This window comes from Silurus meridionalis, chromosome 7, assembly GCF_014805685.1.
Source record: "Silurus meridionalis isolate SWU-2019-XX chromosome 7, ASM1480568v1, whole genome shotgun sequence".
In the NCBI taxonomy this organism is placed as follows: Eukaryota; Metazoa; Chordata; class Actinopteri; order Siluriformes; family Siluridae; genus Silurus; species Silurus meridionalis.
The window spans coordinates 27,215,221-27,234,499 of record NC_060890.1 but is presented as its reverse complement, the minus strand read 5'-3'; the positions used below and the strand labels follow the sequence as shown (position 1 = coordinate 27,234,499).

At 40.9% G+C, this 19,279-nt stretch overlaps 2 protein-coding genes and 1 long non-coding RNA gene across 4 annotated transcripts in view; 2 read left to right on the top strand and 1 right to left on the bottom strand.

Annotated features, from left to right (window-relative positions):
* adkb (adenosine kinase b) overlaps positions 1 to 300 on the top strand; it is a 10,251-nt gene extending 9,951 nt beyond the window's left edge. For both annotated transcript variants that reach the window (XM_046853170.1, XM_046853171.1), the window contains exon 11: positions 1 to 300. This exon is cut by the window's left edge and continues 355 nt beyond it. The gene's annotated coding sequence lies outside the window, so the exon portion shown is untranslated.
* A 6,372-nt stretch (positions 301 to 6,672) lies between these two features.
* dusp29 (dual specificity phosphatase 29) overlaps positions 6,673 to 19,279 on the bottom strand; it is a 19,054-nt gene continuing 6,447 nt past the window's right edge. The window contains exon 4 of the mRNA XM_046853212.1: positions 6,673 to 7,019. Coding sequence (XP_046709168.1) covers positions 6,775 to 7,019 — 245 coding nt within the window. The 3' untranslated portion in view covers positions 6,673 to 6,774. The remainder of the gene's footprint in view (positions 7,020 to 19,279) is intronic.
* On the top strand, positions 13,846 to 14,257 carry LOC124388531. Its single transcript, XR_006926437.1, has 2 exons — positions 13,846 to 14,068; positions 14,191 to 14,257. It is a non-coding gene; the product is annotated as an uncharacterized LOC124388531 (long non-coding RNA).

The following is a 19,279-nucleotide window of genomic DNA, read 5'->3' as shown; positions in this document are numbered from 1 at the left end:
TGATATCTACACGTACACAAGTCTTAGAGAGAGTGTGAAAGAGTTGTTTATCAGGTCTGTACGAGACGGGACGCTGTGCTGGAGTGAATCTGTGGGTATGATCCAGCGCTCTGCTCTCACTTTATTAACTGGAGTGTTTTAAATACTTCATCATACACTGTCTTCGTGTTTGTTTCCTGCAGCATAACAAACTCTTAAAAACACGCACAAGTCTTAAATATGGAGCATATACATTGTCTTACACACACACTCTGATATACATATATAAATAAACACACTCCAATAAAGAGGAAAATGATTCTCCTGGTGTCCCCTGTGCACTTATTATTTTGTGTGTGTGTGTGTGTGTGTGTGTGTGTGTGTGTGTGTGTGTGTGTGTGTGTGTGTGTGTGTGTGTGTGTGTGTGTGTGTGTGTGAGTGAGTGAGTGAGTGAGTGAGTGAGTGAGTGAACACTGCATATTAAAGAATAGAATGTGTGTAGTGTGAGTATGGTGTATAAACGGAGGGTGTGTAGTGTGAGTATAGTGTATAAACGAATGGAGTATAATGTGTGTAGTGTGAGTATAGTGTATAAACGGAGGGTGTATAATGTGTGTAGTGTGAGTATAGTGTATAAACGGAGGGTGTATAATGTGTGTAGTGTGAGTAGAGTGTATAAACAGAGGGTGTATAATGTGTGTAGCGTGAGTATAGTGTATAAGCGAATGGAGTATAATGTGTGTGGCGTGAGTATAGTGTATAAGCGAATGGAGTATAATGTGTGTAGTGTGAGTAGAGTGTATAAGCGGAGGTGTAGAATGTGTGTAGCGTGAGTAGAGTGTATAAGCGGAGGTGTAGAATGTGTGTGGCGTGAGTAAAGTGTATAAGCGGAGGTGTATAATGTGTGTCATGTGAGTATAGTGTATAAACGAAGGGTGTATAATGTGTGTAGCGTGAGTTTAGTGTATAAATGAATGGAGTATAATGTGTGTGTAGTGTGGTATAGTGTATAAACGGAGGGTGTATAATGTGTGTAGTGTGAGTAGAGTGTATAACGAATGGAGTATAATGTGTGTAGTGTGGTATAGTGTATAAGCGGAGGGTGTATAATGTGTGTAGTGTGAGTTTAGTGTATAAACGGAGGTGTATAATGTGTGTAGTGTGGTAGAGTGTATAAGCGAATGGAGTATAATGTGTAGTGTGAGTATAGTGTATAAACGGAGGGTGTAGAATGTGTGTAGCGTGAGTACAGTGTATAAACGGAGGGTGTAGAATGTGTGTAGCGTGAGTAGAGTATATAAACGGAGGGTGTAGAATGTGTGTAGCGTGAGTAAAGTGTATAAACGGAGGGTGTATAATGTGTGTCGTGAGTATAGTGTATAAACGGAGGGTGTATAATGTGTGTAGCGTGAGTTTAGTGTATAAACGGAGGGTGTATAATGTGTGTAGTGTGAGTAGAGTGTATAAACGAATGGAGTATAATGTGTGTAGTGTGAGTATAGTGTATAAACGGAGGGTGTATAATGTGTGTAGTGTGAGTAGAGTGTATAAGCGGAGGGTGTATAATGTGTGTGGTGTGAGTATAGTGTATAAGCGGAGGGTGTATAATGTGTGTAGTGTGAGTTTAGTGTATAAACGGAGGGTGTATAATGTGTGTAGTGTGAGTTTAGTGTATAAACGGAGGGTGTATAATGTGTGTAGCGTGAGTAGAGTGTATAAACGAATGGAGTATAATGTGTGTAGCGTGAGTATAGTGTATAAACGGAGGGTGTATAATGTGTGTGGTGTGAGTAGAGTGTATAAACGGAGGGTGTATAATGTGTGTGGCGTGAGTAGAGTGTATAAACGGAGGGTGTATAAACGAAGGAGGTATAATGTGTGTAGTGTGAGTATAGTGTATAAACGGAGGGTGTATAATGTGTGTAGCGTGAGTAGAGTGTATAAACAGAGGGTGTATAATGTGTGTAGCGTGAGTAGAGTGTATAAACGGAGGGTGTATAGAGTGTGTGGCGTGAGTATAGTGTATAACGGAGGGTGTATAATGTGTGTGCCGTGAGTATAGTGTATAAACAGAGGGTGTATAATGTGTGCAGCGTGAGTAGAGTGTATAAACGGAGGGTGTATAATGTGTGTAGTGTAGTATAGTGTATATGCGGAGGGTGTATAATGTGTGTGCCGTGAGTATAGTGTATAAACAGAGGGTGTATAATGTGTGTGCCGTGAGTATAGTGTATAAACAGAGGGTGTATAATGTATGTGGCTTGAGTAGAGTGTATAACGGAGGGTGTATAATGTATAATGTGTGTAGCGTGAGTATAGTGTATAACGGAGGTGTATAATGTATGTAGTGTGAGTATAGTGTATAACCACATGGAGTATAAAGTGTGTAGTGTGAGTATAGTGTATAAACGGAGTGTATAATGTGTGTGGTGTGAGTATAGTGTATATAATGGAGGGTGTATAATGTATAATGTGTGTAGCGTGAGTATAGTGTATAAGCGGAGGGTGTATAATGTGTGTAGTGTGAGTATAGTGTATAACCACATGGAGTATAATGTGTGTAGTGTGTATAGTGTATAACCAGATGGAGAATAAAGTGTGTAGTGTGAGTATAGTGTATAACGGAGGTGTATAATGTGTGTAGTGTGAGTAGAGTGTAAAATCGAGGGTGTATAATGTGTGTAGTGTGGTATAGTGTATAATGTGTAGTGTGGTATAGTGTATAATGTGTGTAGTGTGTATAGTGTATAAATGGATGGTGTATAATGTGTGTGTAGTGTGGTATAGTGTATAAGCGGAGGGTGTAGAATGTGTGTAGTGTGAGTAGAGTGTATAAGCGGAGGGTGTATAATGTGTGTAGTGTGAGTATAGTGTATAAGCGGATGGAGTATAATGTGTGTAGTGTGAGTATAGTGTATAAACCAAGGGTGTAGAATGTGTGTAGTGTGAGTATAGTGTATAAACCGAGGGTGTAGAATGTGTGTAGTGTGAGTAAAGTGTATAAACGGAGGGTGTATAATGTGTGTAGTGTGAGTAGAGTGTATAAACGGATGGAGTATAATGTGTGTAGTGTGAGTATAGTGCATAAACGGAGGGTGTATATTGTGTGTAGTGTGAGTATAGTGTATAAACGGAGGGTGTATAATGTGTCTAGTGTGAGTAGAGTGTATAAACGGAGGGTGTATAATTTTTGTAGTGTGAGTATAGTGTATAAACGTAGGGTGTATAATGTGTGTAGTGTGAGTATAGTGTTTAAACGGAGGGTGTATAATGTGTGTGGCGTGAGTATAGTGTATAAACGGAGGGCGTATAATGTGTGTGGCGTGAGTATAGTGTATAAGCGGAGGCGTATAATGTGTGTGGCGTGAGTATAGTGTATAAACGGAGGGCGTATAATGTGTGTGGCGTGAGTATAGTGTATAAACGGAGGGCGTATAATGTGTGTGGCATAAGAATAGTGTATAAACGGAGGGTGTATAATGTGTGTGGCTTGAGTAGAGTGTATAAACGGAGGGTGTATATAATGTGTGTGAGTATAGTGTATAATGTGTGTGTAGTGTGTATAGTGTATAAACAGAGGTGTATAATGTGTGTAGTGTGGTATAGTGTATAAACGGATAGAGTATAATGTGTGTAGTGTGAGTATAGTGTATAAACGGATGGAGTATAATGTGTGTAGTGTGAGTATAGTGTATAAACCCAGGGTGTATAATGTGTGTAGTGTGATTATAGTGTATAAACCGAGGGTGTATAATGTGTGTAGTGTGAGTAGAGTGTATAAATGGATGGTGTATAATGTGTATAGTGTATAATGTGTGTAGTGTAGTATAGTGTATAAGCGGAGGGTGTATAATGTGTGTAGTGTGAGTATAGTGTATAACCACATGGAGTATAATGTGTGTAGTGTGAGTATAGTGTATAAACGGAGGGTGTATAATGTGTGTAGTGTGAGTATAGTGTATAAACGGATAGAGTATAATGTGTGTAGTGTGAGTATAGTGTATAAGCGGAGGGTGTATAATGTGTAGTGTGATTATAGTGTATAAACGGAGGCGTATAATGTGTGTAGTGAGTATAGTGTATAAACGAGGGTGTATAATGTGTAGTGTGGTATAGTGTATAACCACATGGAGTATAATGTGTAGTGTGAGTATAGTGTATAAGCGGAGGGTGTATAATGTGTGTAGTGAGTATAGTGTTTAAACGGAGGGTGTATAATGTGTGTGCCGTGAGAATAGTGTATAAACGGAGGGTGTATAATGTGTGTAGTGTGAGTATAGTGTATAAATGGATGGTGTATAATGTTTGTAGTGTGAGTATAGTGTATAAACGGAGGGTGTATAATGTGTGTAGTGTGTATAGTGTATAAACAGAGGGTGTATAATGTGTAGTGTGGTATAGTGTATAATGTGTAGCGTGAGTAGAGTGTATAAATGGAGGTGTATAATGTGTAGTGTGAGTATAGTGTATAAACGGAGGGTGTATAATGTGTGTAGTGTGAGTATAGTGTATAAACCGAGGGTGTATAATGTGTGTAGCGTGAGTATAGTGTATAAACGGAGGGTGTAGAATGTGTGTAGTGTGAGTATAGTGTATAACCACATGGAGTATAATGTGTGTAGTGTGAGTATAGTGTATAACCAGATGGAGAATAAAGTGTGTAGTGTGAGTATAGTGTATAAACGGAGGGTGTATAATGTGTGTAGTGTGAGTAGAGTGTAAAAATCGAGGGTGTATAATGTGTGTAGTGTGGTATAGTGTATAAACGGAGGGTGTATAATGTGTAGTGTGAATAGAGTGTATATACGGAGGGTGTATAATGTGTAGTGTGAGTATAGTGTATAAACGGAGGGTGTATAATGTGTGTGAGTATAGTGTGTATAAACGGAGGTGTATAATGTGTATAGTGTATAATGTGTGAAGTGTGAGTAGAGTGTATATACGGAGGGTGTATAATGTGTGTGTGAGTAGAGTGTATAAACGGAGGGTGTATAGTGTGTAGTGTGAGTATAGTGTATAAACGGAGGGTGTAGAATGTGTGTAGTGTGAGTATAGTGTATCAACGGAGGGTGTAGAATGTGTGTGGTTTGAGTAGAGTGTATACACGGAGGGTGTATAATGTGTGTAGTGTGAGTATAGTGTATAAACGGAGGGTGTATAATGTGTGTAGTGTGAATAGAGTGTATAAACGGAGGGTGTATAATGTGTGTGCGTGAGTATAGTGTATAAGCGGAGGGTGTATAATGTGTAGTGTGAGTAGTGTATAAACGGAGGGTGTATAATGTGTGTGGCGTGAGTATAGTGTATAAACGGAGGGTGTATAATGTGTGTAGCGTGAGTATAGTGTATAAACGGAGGGTGTAGAATGTGTGTAGTGTGAGTAGAGTGTATAAACGGAGGGTGTATAATGTGTGTAGTGTGAGTAGAGTGTATAAACGGATAGAGTATAATGTGTGTAGTGTGAGTATAGTGTATAAACCAAGGGTGTAGAATGTGTGTGTGAGTATAGTGTATAAACCGAGGTGTAGAATGTGTGTAGTGTGAGTAGAGTGTATAAACGGATGGAGTATAATGTGTGTAGTGTGAGTATAGTGTATACGGAGGGTGTATATTGTGTGTAGTGTGAGTATAGTGTATAAGCGGAGGTGTATAATGTGTGTGTGAGTAGAGTGTATAAACGGAGGTGTATAATGTTTGTAGTGTGAGTATAGTGTATAAACGGAGGTGTAGAATGTGTGTAGTGTGAGTATAGTGTATAAACGGAGGTGTAGAATGTGTGTGGCTTGAGTAGAGTGTATAAACAGAGGGTGTATAATGTGTGTAGTGTGAGTATAGTGTATAAACGGAGGGTATAGAATGTGTGTGGCTTGAGTAGAGTGTATAAACAGAGGGTGTATAATGTGTGTAGTGTGAGTATAGTGTATAAACGGAGGGTGTATAATGTGTGTGGCGTGAGTATAGTGTATAAACGGAGGGTGTATAATGTGTGTGGCGTGAGTATAGTGTATAAACGGAGGGTGTATAATGTGTGTAGTGTGAGTATAGTGTATAAACGAGGGTGTATAATGTGTGTGTGAGTATAGTGTATAAACGGATGGAGTATAATGTGTGTAGTGTGGTATAGTGTATAAACGGATGGAGTATAATGTGTGTAGTGTGAGTATAGTGTATAATGTGTGTGTAGTGTGAGTAAAGTGTATAAATGGATGGTGTATAATGTTTGTAGTGTGGGTATAGTGTATAAACGGAGGGTGTATAATGTGTGTAGTGTGAGTCTAGTGTATAACCACATGGAGTATAATGTGTGTAGTGTGAGTATAGTGTATAAACGGAGGGTGTATAATGTGTGTAGTGTGAGTATAGTGTATAACCACATGGAGTATAATGTGTGTAGTGTGAGTAGAGTGTATAAACGGAGGTTGTGTATAATGTGTCTAGCGTGAGTAGAGTGTATATACGGAGGGTGTAGAATGTGTGTAGTGTGAGTAGAGTGTATAAACGGAGGGTGTATAATGTGTTTAGCGTGAGTATAGTGTATATACGGAGGGTGTAGAATGTGTGTAGTGTGAGTAGAGTGTATAACCACATGGAGTATATTGTGTGTAGTGTGAGTAGAGTGTATAAACACATGGAGTATATTGTGTGTAGTGTGAGTAGAGTGTATAAACACATGGAGTATAATGTGTAGTGTGAGTAGAGTGTATAAACACATGGAGTATATTGTGTGTAGTGTGATAAACACCCCACATTCAGGTCTTTATGTAGTGCATTTGTTGCTCCATTAATAACTGAGTGTTAGGGGCGAGTCCTCTCAGTGCTCTCTGCAGTCTCTGTGTGTGTGTGTTCACTCCTCTGTTCTAGAAGGAAGGTGTCGAGTTCCCTCAACTGCTTCAGGAAGCCCCAGTTAGGGATGATCTGTCTGCGGCGCTTCACCTGCTCAATGGCCTCCACGAGCAGCATCTTCTTCTCAATCATTAGGTAGGCGAGGACCAGTGTGGCTGAGCGGCTCCGTCCCATTACACAGTGTACGAGCAGCTTGTCTACAACAAGGGGAAAAGGACAATGAGAGTGGGTTCAATTTAACAGAGTATGATTAGAGAGTAGGGTGAGTGTGACCTGAGTATAGTGTGAGAATTGAGTGTAGTAAGTGCTGTGTGAGTGTAGTGAGTGTTGTGTGAGTGTAGCATAAGTGTCGTTAGTGCAGTGTGAGAGTAGTGAGAGCAGTGGAAGTGTATTGAGTGTAGCATGACTGTAGTGAGGGCAGTGTAAATGTGTAGCATGAGAGTAGTGAGTGTAGTGAGTGTAGTGTGATTGTAGTGAGTGTAGTAAGTGCAATGTGAGTGTAGCATGAGAGTAGTGACTGTAGTGTGAGTGTAGTCAGTGTATTGAGTGTAGTTTGAGTGTAGTCAGTGTATAATTGTAGTGAGTGTAGTGAGTGTAGTGAGTGTAGTGAGTGTATTGTAAGTGTAGTGTGAGTATAGTGTGAGAATTGAGTGTAGTAAGTGCAGTGTGATTGTAGTGAGTGTATTGTAAGTGTAGTGTGAGTATAGTGTATAATGTGTGTAGCGTGAGTGTAGTGAGTGTTGTGTGAGTGTAGTGAGTGTGGTTTGAGTGTAGTCAGTGTATTGAGTGTAGTTTAAGTGTAGTCAGTGTATAATTGTAGTGAGTGCAGTGTGAGTGTAGTGAGTGTAGTGAGTGTTGTGTGAGTGTAGCATGAGTATAGTGTATAACGGAGGGTGTAGTATGAGTGAAGTGAGTATAGTGTATAATGTGTGTGGCGTGAGTGCAGTGAGTGCAGTGTGAGTGTAGTGAGTGTATTGTAAGTGTAGTATAAGTGTAGTGCGTTTTGTGTAAGTGTAGTTTGAGTGTAGTCAGTGTATTGTGAGTGTAGCATGAGTAAAGTTAGTGTAGCGTGAGTGTAGTGAGTGTAGTAAGTGTATTGAATGCAGTATGAGTGTAGTTGGTGTAGTGAGTGTATTGTAAGTGTAGTGTGAGTGTAGTGAGTGTAGTTTGAGTGTAGTGAGTTGTAGCGAATTTAGTTCGCAAAGAAAATTGAATATTTATAAGTAATTATAACAGGTTATAGTTACTCCTAAATATTTAAGTTTAATTGAATTGACGGTAATGGAATTAACATTACACTTATTTGTCTGTTCGTCCACCAAACAGACAGTATAATTTATATTAATTCTATAAAAGAGGTATCTCCCTGGCCGAGAAAGACGTAACCCCCCTTTTACTTTATACCTCTAAATTAAATTAAAAGAGCAAGTAGTTCAAACCGGATATTGCAGGAACTTTGCGAACGTACTCAGAGGCAATCATTTGTGAAAAATATGGCTTTTAATAAATGAGACAAACACACAAAGAACTAGCTACACGAACAAACAAAGAAATGAAGAAAACAAAAATAAAATAAAGAAAGGTTAAAACTATGAAAGGAGGAAGAGAAGGAAACAAGAAAGAGTTAAAGGAAAGGGGATGGATGGAAATGCTTCAGCTTCAAAATTAAGCACACCCTAACTGGGAAATCGTCACAGGAATTTAAATTCACCTTAAGATTTACTAAGACTTAAAATACGCATCTAAATTCGTTGGTAAAGGAAACGGTTACTTGCATTGGCTTGTTGCGCAAAAGTCCGGATGCGAAAAGGAAATCTTTGAAGAGCCAGTTAGGGTGGGGTCAGATGTTCTTCCAGGTTCTCCTGAAGATCAGAGCGGTGGTTGTTCTTGGAAGTGAAGCTTGCTGGAAGATCTTGAAGAAAGAGGGAGTCGTTTCCAAGCTGTTTCGTACGTCTGACCAACGATTGGTGGTGTTCGTGACATTTTAAAGGTCTCGAACTCCACCCATCTTTGGGGAACGCCAATACTTAGGGTCGAGATTTTGGAGGGAAAAACTTCCCTTTGTTCCATGTGTCTGTGGGCATGGTTTGGATTATAGAACTTTAAAGTTTTATCTGAAGTGTATTAAGACGGTATGGTGACTTTCGTGATCCAATAACATGTACCATTGTTTGAAAAGTAAGTTACAGGTAATTTTGTGGTCATTTGGATACTAAACACGAGAGGATTGATGGCATAACGGCAGCGGTACATTACATACATAGATCAGTAGTCAAAGTGTAACTAATGTTACTACAACATTATGTTCTGATAAAAGAATGAAAACACAAAACAAAATGCACTTTCATTAGGAAAGTGAAGAGCAGATAATTTTGTATAAATTCTGACATCAGGCCTTAAAAGGACATACAGCATTAGAACAGGTATACATTAACGTGCTGGGACCAGTAATTAACGTATAACGGATGTTAGTACAATGTCGTATTCTGATCAAATGAAATGCACCCTTGTCAGGAAAGTAAAGAACAGATAATTTTAAGTCAATTAAGCCTTAATAGAAGAGACACATTAATAGAGTTACATTAATAGGATCTTTAGCGTACAACTATGAACAATAAAGGAGATACATACAAGTATAGGTTAATGTCGTGGGGTGTGGAGCATCTTATTCATTTTGTTTAATTAGAAAAAGGAATGCTTTATTGTATCAGTGTGTGTGTGTGTGTGTGTGTGTGTGTGTGTGCATTGTGTATGTGTGGGTGTTTTATGGTCGCGGTCTCTATGCGGTCAACAGAGAACCTGCATGGGGTTATCTCGTCTTGTGGTAGGATCCAGACCTTCTGGAGCCAGTTGTGTGTGGGTGTGTGTTTTAGGATTAGGGGGTCTTGGTGAACTCAACAGGAGTTCAGGGTCTGGTCCGGTTTGTGTCTTTAAAAAGGGGGAGTGTGGCACTTTACGACTATATTACCCCCAATAAAAGTTTCAACTTTTGATTGAGGTAAAGATGTCATAGGTTAAAAGGAATGCCTGGGACATGAAGTCTAAATGACCTGTGCCAGACGCTACAGAGTGTAGTAAGTGCAGTGTGAGTGTAGTGGGTGTAGTGAATGGAGCATGAGTGTATTAGTGTAGTGAGTGTGTTGTAAGTGTAGTATGAGTGAAGTGAGTATAGTGAGTGCAGTGTGAGTGTAGTGGGTGTAGTGAATGGAGCATGAGTGTATTAGTGTAGTGAGTGTGTTGTAAGTGTAGTATGAGTGTAGTGAGTGCAGTGTGAGTGTAGTGAGTGTATTGTAAGTGTAGTATGAGTGAAGTGAGTATTTTAAGTGTAGTATGAGTGTAGTGAGTGTAGTGGGTGTAGTGAATGGAGCATGAGTGTATTAGTGTAGTGAGTGCAGTGTGAGTGTATTGTAAGTGTAGTATGAGTGAAGTGAGTATAGTGAGTGCAGTGTAAGTGTAGTGAGTGTATTGTAAGTGTAGTATGAGTGTAGTGAGTGCAGTGTGAGTGTATTGTAAGTGTAGTATGAGTGTAGTGAGTGTAGTGGGTGTAGTAAATGGAGCATAAGTGTATTAGTGTAGTGAGTGCAGTGTGAGTGTATTGTGAGTGTAGTATGAGTGAAGTGAGTGTGGTTTGATTGAAGTTAGTGTAGCATGAGTGTAGTGAGTGCAGTGTGAGTGTGGCGTGAGTGAAGTTAGTGTAACGTGAGTGTAGTGTGAGTGAAGTGAGTGTATTGTAAGTGTAGTTTGAGTGTATTGAGTGTATTTTAAATATAGCTTGAGTGTAGTGAGTGCAGTGTGAGTGTAGTTGGTGTAGTTTGTGTATTGTAAGTGTAGTGTGAGTAAAGTGAGTGTGGTTTGAGTGTAGTGAGTGCAGTGTGAGTGAAGTGAGTGTGGTTTGAGTGTATTGTAAGTGTAGTGTGAGTGTAGTGGGCGTAGTGAGTGGATTGTAAGTGTAATGTGAGTAAAGTGAGTGTAGTTTGAGTGTAGTGAGTGCAGTGTGAGTGAAGTGAGTGTAGTTTGAGTGTATTGTAAGTGTAGTGTGAGTGTAGTGGGCATAGTGAGTGTATTGTAAGTGTAGTGTGAGTGAAGTGAGTGTTGTTTGAGTGTATTGTAAGTGTAGTGTGAGTGTAGTGGGCGTAGTGAGTGTATTGTAAGTGTAGTGAGTGAAGTGAGTGTAGTTTGAGTGTAGTGAGTGTATTGTAAGTGTAGTATAAATGAAGTGAGTGTAGTTTGAGTGTATTGTAAGTGTGGTGTGAGTGAAGTAAGTGTGGTTTGAGTGTGGTGAGTGTATTGTAAGTGTAGTGTGAGTGAAGTGAGTGTATTGTAAGTGTAGTGTGAGTAAAGTGAGTGTATTGTAAGTGTAGTGAGTGCAGTGTAAGTGTAGTGAGTGCAGTGTAAGTGTGGTGAGTGTATTGTGAGTGTGGTGAGTGTATTGTAAGTGTAGTGTGGTGAAGTGAGTGTGGTTTGAGTGTAGTGAGTGTATTGTGAGTGTAGTGTGAATGTAGTGAGTGTATTGTGAGTGTAGTGAGTGTATTGTGAGTGTGGCGTGAGTGAAGTGAGTGTAGTTTGAGTGTAGTGAGTGTATTGTGAGTGTAGTGAGTGAAGTGAGTGTAGTTTGAGTGTATTGTAAGTGTAGTGTGAGTGTAGTGGGTGTAGTGAGTGAAGTGAGTGTATTGTGAGTGTAGTGAGTGTATTGTGAGTGTGGCGTGAGTGAAGTGAGTGTAGTTTGAGTGTAGTGAGTGTATTGTAAGTGTAGTGTGCGGGAAGTGAGTGTGGTGTGAGTGTAGTGTGAGTGTAGTGGGTGTAGTGAGTGTATTGTGAGTGTAGTATGAGTGAAGTGAGTATAGTGAGTGCAGTGTAAGTGTAGTGAGTGTGTTGTAAGTGTAGTATGAGTGTAGTGAGTGCAGTGTGAGTGTATTGTAAGTGTAGTATGAGTGTAGTGAGTGTAGTGGGTGTAGTAAATGGAGCATAAGTGTATTAGTGTAGTGAGTGCAGTGTGAGTGTATTGTAAGTGTAGTATGAGTGAAGTGAGTGTAGTTTGATTGAAGTTAGTGTAGCATGAGTGTAGTGAGTGCAGTGTGAGTGTGGCGTGAGTGAAGTGAGTGTAGTGTGTGAGTGTAGTGTGAGTGAAGTGAGTGTATTGTAAGTGTAGTTTGAGTGTATTGAGTGTATTTTAAATATAGCTTGAGTGTAGTGAGTGCAGTGTGAGTGTAGTTGGTGTAGTTTGTGTATTGTAAGTGTAGTGTGAGTAAAGTGAGTGTGGTTTGAGTGTAGTGAGTGTAGTGGGTGTAGTGAGTGTATTGTAAGTGTAGTATGAGTGTAGTGAGTGCAGTGTGAGTGTATTGTAAGTGTAGTATGAGTGTAGTGAGTGTAGTGGGTGTAGTAAATGGAGCATAAGTGTATTAGTGTAGTGAGTGCAGTGTGAGTGTATTGTAAGTGTAGTATGAGTGAAGTGAGTGTAGTTTGATTGAAGTTAGTGTAGCATGAGTGTAGTGAGTGCAGTGTGAGTGTAGCGTGAGTGAAGTGAGTGTATTGTGAGTGTAGTGAGTGCAGTGTGAGTGAAGTGAGTGTATTGTAAGTGTAGTTTGAGTGTATTGAGTGTATTTTAAATATAGCTTGAGTGTAGTGAGTGCAGTGTGAGTGTAGTTGGTGTAGTTTGTGTATTGTAAGTGTAGTGTGAGTAAAGTGAGTGTGGTTTGAGTGTAGTGAGTGCAGTGTGAGTGAAGTGAGTGTAGTGTGAGTGTAGTGTGAGTAAAGTGAGTGTAGTGTGAGTGTAGTGGGCGTAGTGAGTGGATTGTAAGTGTAATGTGAGTAAAGTGAGTGTAGTTTGAGTGTAGTGAGTGCAGTGTGAGTGAAGTGAGTGTGGTTTGAGTGTATTGTAAGTGTAGTGTGAGTGTAGTGGGCATAGTGAGTGTATTGTGAGTGTGGTGTGAGTGAAGTGAGTGTTGTTTGAGTGTATTGTAAGTGTAGTGTGAGTGTAGTGGGCGTAGTGAGTGTATTGTAAGTGTAGTGTGAGTGAAGTGAGTGTAGTGTGAGTGTAGTGTGAGTGTAGTGTGAGTGTAGTGAGTGTATTGTGAGTGTAGCGTGAGTGAAGTGAGTGTAGTTTGAGTGTAGTGAGTGTATTGTGAGTGTAGTGTGAGTGAAGTGAGTGTAGTTTGAGTGTATTGTAAGTGTAGTGTGAGTGTAGTGGGTGTAGTGAGTGAAGTGAGTGTATTGTGAGTGTAGTGAGTGTATTGTGAGTGTGGCGTGAGTGAAGTGAGTGTAGTTTGAGTGTAGTGAGTGTATTGTAAGTGTAGTGTGCGGGAAGTGAGTGTAGTGTGAGTGTAGTGGGTGTAGTGAGTGTATTGTGAGTGTAGTGTGAGTGTAGTGAGTTTAGTTTGAGTGTAGTGAGTGTAGTGGGTGTAGTGAGTGAAGTGAGTGTAGTTTGAGTGTAGTGAGTGTATTGTAAGTGTAGTGTGAGTGAAGTGAGTGTATTGTAAGTGTAGTGTGAGTAAAGTGAGTGTATTGTAAGTGTAGTGTGAGTGAAGTGAGTGTAGTTTAAGTGAAGTGAGTGTATTGTGAGTGTGGTGAGTGTATTGTGAGTGTGGCGTGAGTGAAGTGAGTGTAGTTTGAGTGTAGTGAGTGTATTGTGAGTGTAGTGTGAATGTAGTGAGTGTATTGTGAGTGTAGTGAGTGTATTGTGAGTGTGGCGTGAGTGAAGTGAGTGTAGTTTGAGTGTAGTGAGTGTATTGTGAGTGTAGTGTGAGTGAAGTGAGTGTGGTTTGAGTGTATTGTAAGTGTAGTGTGAGTGTAGTGGGTGTAGTGAGTGAAGTGAGTGTATTGTGAGTGTAGTGAGTGTATTGTGAGTGTGGCGTGAGTGAAGTGAGTGTAGTTTGAGTGTAGTGAGTGTATTGTAAGTGTAGTGTGAGTGAAGTGAGTGTAGTGTGAGTGTAGTGGGTGTAGTGAGTGTATTGTGAGTGTAGTGTGAGTGTAGTGAGTTTAGTTTGAGTGTAGTGAGTGTAGTTTGAGTGTATTGTAAGTGTAAATAACCATCAGTATATTTTGTAGGAAATGTGTTTGTCTTTTATTTTTTGAAATTCTAAAGTGCAATGTTTTGACTTCCGGTGTTAAGCTTCGCGCTTTGTGTTTAGGTTCGAGTGGAGCGCGCGCTCGGGTTAGTGCAGTTTTAGTATAACGATAGCGTTCATCGACACTGGATGTTATAATATATGTGTAATTCATGCTTGCAGCCCCTCAGAAGAGGCAAAAGGTATGTTCAATAGCGTGACAAATGCATATTTCGTCTGTTAATGTGTACGTTTTGCACAAATGTAAAGCTAGCGGATTTTGAACCGTGTTAGCTAATAAATCGTGTGTTTATGTAAATTGCAGCTCTTACGTTGGTGATATGGTGAACGGAAAAGGTTTAACAAAGGATTAAAGCATCATAAAACCATCAGTAAAGGTTTCATCTCTGTCTTGGGGGGCATGCTACAGTAAGAGCTTCACCTCAGCGTGCTATATCGAGCGGCTCGTGAACTCTAAGGACAACGACAACAGCACGGAAAATGGACGATATCGAAGAGCAAACACGTAAGCTACAAATCGAAATCCATGAAACGAGAGCTTTATTACATCAAGGAGATACAGAAAGTATGTCAAGACAGGAGTTAAAGGACGATATTGAACGCAAAGAAAACCAATTAGCCGAACTGCCGACCGAGTTGTCGTTACCCAGACGTTCAGAGCGCCCTAGTGTGTTAACGGAAAAAATGCTAGCCTACCAAAAAGACGAACTGATTAAAAAGAACAAAAAACTTATCAGTCTCTATGAACAATGGAAACAGCTAATCAGAAAGTCCAGAGAAAGCCTAAAGACTGTCTTATCAGAGCACGAGCTGTGTGAAATGGCAAACGAAATTGAAAATGGTCTGAACAACATGATGAAGGTGTACAGTGAAATTAGAGAGCGTACTATGCCATCCCCTGACACAAGACGCAAAATGGACTCTTGTGAAGCAGTGTCTAAGGACATTATGAAAATACTTAGTGAACGTATAACAGGAATAGATGGTGATTTCGATGCAGATCGAGAAAGGCAGCGTCTTCATCAGCTACCATCACAACAGTACGCCCGCTCCATCTACGGTACTGCCTCTCAGTCTAGTTTCGTAAGCAGTCTGATACTTCAAGCATCACAGCCAAAAGGATTGAAGCGGCTGCGGAGTTGGCGGTAAAGGAAGCAGAATATAAAATTGTGCAGGAGGAAATTAAACAAAAGGAAAAAATGAAAGATATACAATCAGAACTTGAGCGTTTAAAGGCAGAAAAGGAAATACAAGCTGCTCGTGCAAAACTTGAGATCTACGACAGAGAAATTAACATGGATATGGAATATCAGCAAATACAACCAAACAGCATACCTTTCTCTGTTGGTCACCAATCAGTTAATGAAGCAGCAGTTCCCTCTAGTAACTTACCTTCAATAATGCCACAAAACAATGTGTCCATCCATATGCCAAATCAAACGATGAACAGTCCAAACCCTCAAATTGTCACGCAAACACCTCTCACTGACATTTCCCAGTTGGCCCAAGCAATTCAAAATAGCATAGCTATAAACAGAATTCCAGTGCCAATGCCCACAGTTTTCAGTGGAGATCCAATAAACTACATTGAATGGAAGGCTTCATTCTCTTCACTTGTGGACTGCAAAGGTATCTCACCTGCTGATAAACTTCATCTACTAAAAAGGTATGTCACAGGCCCAGCTCAAAATTGTCTTGAAGGCACATTTTTCGCAGTGACGAAGAGGCATACAGGGATGCATGGCAAAAGCTTGACCAACGTTACGGCCCGCCTTTTGTTATCCAAAAAGCTTTCAGAGACAAACTGTTAAAATGGCCAAAAATAAACTCAAAGGACGAGAAGGATTAAGGGCATTTTCTGACTTTCTAAATGCATGTCTCCAAGCCACACCACACGTAAAAGGCCTAGAGATACTTAGTGACTGCGAGGAAAATCAAAAATTGCTGCAGAAAGTTCCTGACTGGCTGGCAGCCCGTTGGAATCGACGGGTGACAGTTACACTTATGGAAGGAAAGGATTTTCCCTCTTTCCAGGACTTTGCACATTTTGTGGCAGTCGAAGCGGAGATCGCATGCAACCCGGTCACTTCCTCTCATGCGCTTCACTCATGCAGCTTATCTTATGAGAAAAGGAACACAAAGGACTTTAAATCACACAGATCCACACAAGTCTTCACAACCCAAGCCACGGTACAAAACAACAAAGCAAGGACTAGCAACACAAAATTAAAGGTACAGTGCATGTTTTGCAAAGATGAAAACCACCAGTTATCAAAGTGCCCTAACTTTTCAGAACGGCCATTAGAAGAGAAGCGCACATATGTTAAGGACAATAAACTGTGCTATGGATGCTTAAAGGTCGGCCATAACGCCAAAGATTGTCGCTATCGCCACATTTGTGACATTTGCAAAGGAAGGCATCCCACTTGTCTGCACAATGACAATCACAAGTCATATGTAAGGTCTCAAAGCTCTGAAAACACAGCTCAAACACTCCAAATGAAACCGCGACAGCTCTCAATGTTACTAAGGTGGGTCAATCTAGTAGCACTTCCATGATTGTTCCTGTATGGGTGTCTACAGTGCAGAGCCCGTCTGAAGAGCTATTAGTTTACGCACTATTAGACACACAGAGTGACAGCACATTTGTCTGTGAAGAATTAAGCAAACAGCTACGAGCAGAAACTCACCCTGTAAAGTTAAAGCTAACTACCATGCTAGGTGTTCATTCTACTGTCAAGAGTCACAGAGTCTCTGGAATGTGTGTGAGAGGTTATGATTCAGACATTCGCATCGACCTACCCCCCTCATATACCAAAGACTTTATTCCAGTTAACTATGACAACATACCCACTAGTGACACGGCAAAACAATGGCCCCATCTGACAGAAATTGCAGATAAGATACCTCCTTTGTTGAGTTGTGATGTTGGACTCCTTATCGGATTTAACTGTCCCAGAACTTTAGCTCCAAGACAAGTTCTCGTGGGAGAAGGAGAGGAGCCATATGCAATCCGCACGGACCTTGGGTGGAGTATCGTTGGAGGCTCCACACCAGCGCTCAATGAAACTCAGTCAAGTTTGTGTCATAGGATAACAATAAAGGAATTACCCCCTGTTACACCCATGGACGTGATTCGTGTGCTAGAGTCGGATTTTAAGGACACAGAGGCAAGTGACAAAATGGTCTCACAAGAGGATCTCATCTTTTTGGACAAGCTTAAGGAGGGAATAAGGAAAAATGAACAAGGACACTGTGAGATGCCTCTACCATTCCGACAAAGACCCCATTTACCCGACAACAGAAGGCTTGCTGAAATCAGACTCGAACACTTAAAGCGAAAGTTCAACAAAGATGAAAATTACAAAAGAGACTATATAACGTACATGAAGGACATTATTGAGAGAGGTGATGTAGAAGAGGTACACAATGACGGAAAACAAGGCGAACGATGGTACATTCCCCATCACGGGATATACCACCCCAAAAAACCCACAAAACTACGTGTTGTGTTCGATTGTTCGGCCAAACACAATGGTACAAGTCTAAACGATCATCTTCTCCAAGGGCCAGATCTGATTAACAATCTAACAGGCATCCTTCTTCGGTTCAGACAACGTCCTATCGCTCTAATGTGCGATATAGAGAAGATGTTCCACCAGTTTCACGTTCAGCCCTGCGACAGAGATTACCTGAGTTTTCTGTGGTGGAAAAACGGCAACATAGAGACACAGCCACTTGTGTACAGAATGAAGGTACATCTTTTCGGTGCGACATCATCCCCAGGGTGTGCAAATTACGGACTAAGGTATTTAGCTAAAGAACACTGTCACACTCACCCTGCAGGATCTGAGTTCATGGAAAATGACTTTTATGTGGACGACGGAGTCACAAGCACAGACACCGTTGAAAAGGCAATACAGCTCGCGCAAGAGGCAACAGAAATATGCAAGCAAGGAGGTCTCCGTCTGCATAAATTTATCTCAAGTAGCCCTGCTGTGCTACAAAGCATCCCGCCATCTGAACGTGCTGGAGAAACAAAAACAAAGGACTTAACACTCAAAGACATGCCACAGGAACGGGCCTTAGGCATCCAATGGAACATTGAGAGGGACTGTTTCAGATTTGACAACACCTTAAAGGACCAACCAGCAACACGTAGAGGCATCTTATCTACTGTCGCATCCATCTATGACCCCCTTGGCTTCCTGGCGCCATATGTACTTCACGGAAAAAGAATCCTGCAGGAAATGTGTCACCAAGGTATCAACTGGGATGACCCCCTGCCAGAATCACTGAGACCAAGGTGGGAGAGCTGGCAATGTGACTTTGCAAACTTAAACAAGGTAAACATAACTCGCTGCTACTTTCCTGCTAGTTTTGGAGAGATTAAAGAAATAGAGTTGCACCACTTTTTGGATGCGAGCACGAGTGGTTATGGACAATGCACCTATTTAAGAGCCAAAAACAGTAAAGAGGGGATTCACTGTTCATTGGTAATAGCCAAAGCCCGTGTTTCTCCCACCAAGCTGACTACAATCCCTAGACTTGAGCTAACTGCAGCTGTAGTTTCAGTCTCCATTAGTAACATGTTGAGAGAAGAACTCTGCTACGCTCAAGTCAAAGAGTATTTCTGGACAGATTCTAAGGTAGTTTTGGGCTATGTAAACAATGAGGCACGAATAGGGTCCAAATGATTCGCCAAAGTACACAACCTCAGCAATGGTTTTACGTGCCATCTGAAGAGAACCCAGCCGATATGGCATCTAGGGGTAAATCTGTCACTGAGCTTCTCTCTTCTAACTGGTTCACCGGCCCCTCCTTTCTTTGGGAGAAAGACCTGCCCGCAACACAAAGTGTAGAGTTAGAACTGTCTCTTGGAGATCCTGAAGTAAGAAAAATACAAACAAATGTTAACCAAAGTTACGGAGACATTCAGCCTTTCAGAACGTTTGTCCAAGTTTTCATCATGGTCCAAGGCAGTCAAAGCTGTAGCACGTCTCATCAGAAGGACCAAGAAAGTCAAATCAGATGCGCCGGCTACAGTGAGCGAACAAGAAAGTGCAGTACGTGTCATCATTCAGGATGTTCAAAGACAAACGTATGGAAAGGAGATAAAACTAATAAACAAAGGCAACCAGCTCCCACATCACAACAAACTGTTCCACTTAGACATTTTCAGGGACACGGATGGACTTGTTAAGGTCGGAGGGAGACTTTCGTCTATCAAAGACTCTTTCAAACACCCCATTGTGATTCCAAAGGAACATCATGTGACCAAACTCATAATAGCTCACTGTCACAATAAAGTAAAGCATCAAGGAAAGGGCTTCACCACAAACGAAATCAGATCCAGTGGCTACTGGATCCCAGGATGAGCAGAACCATTGCTT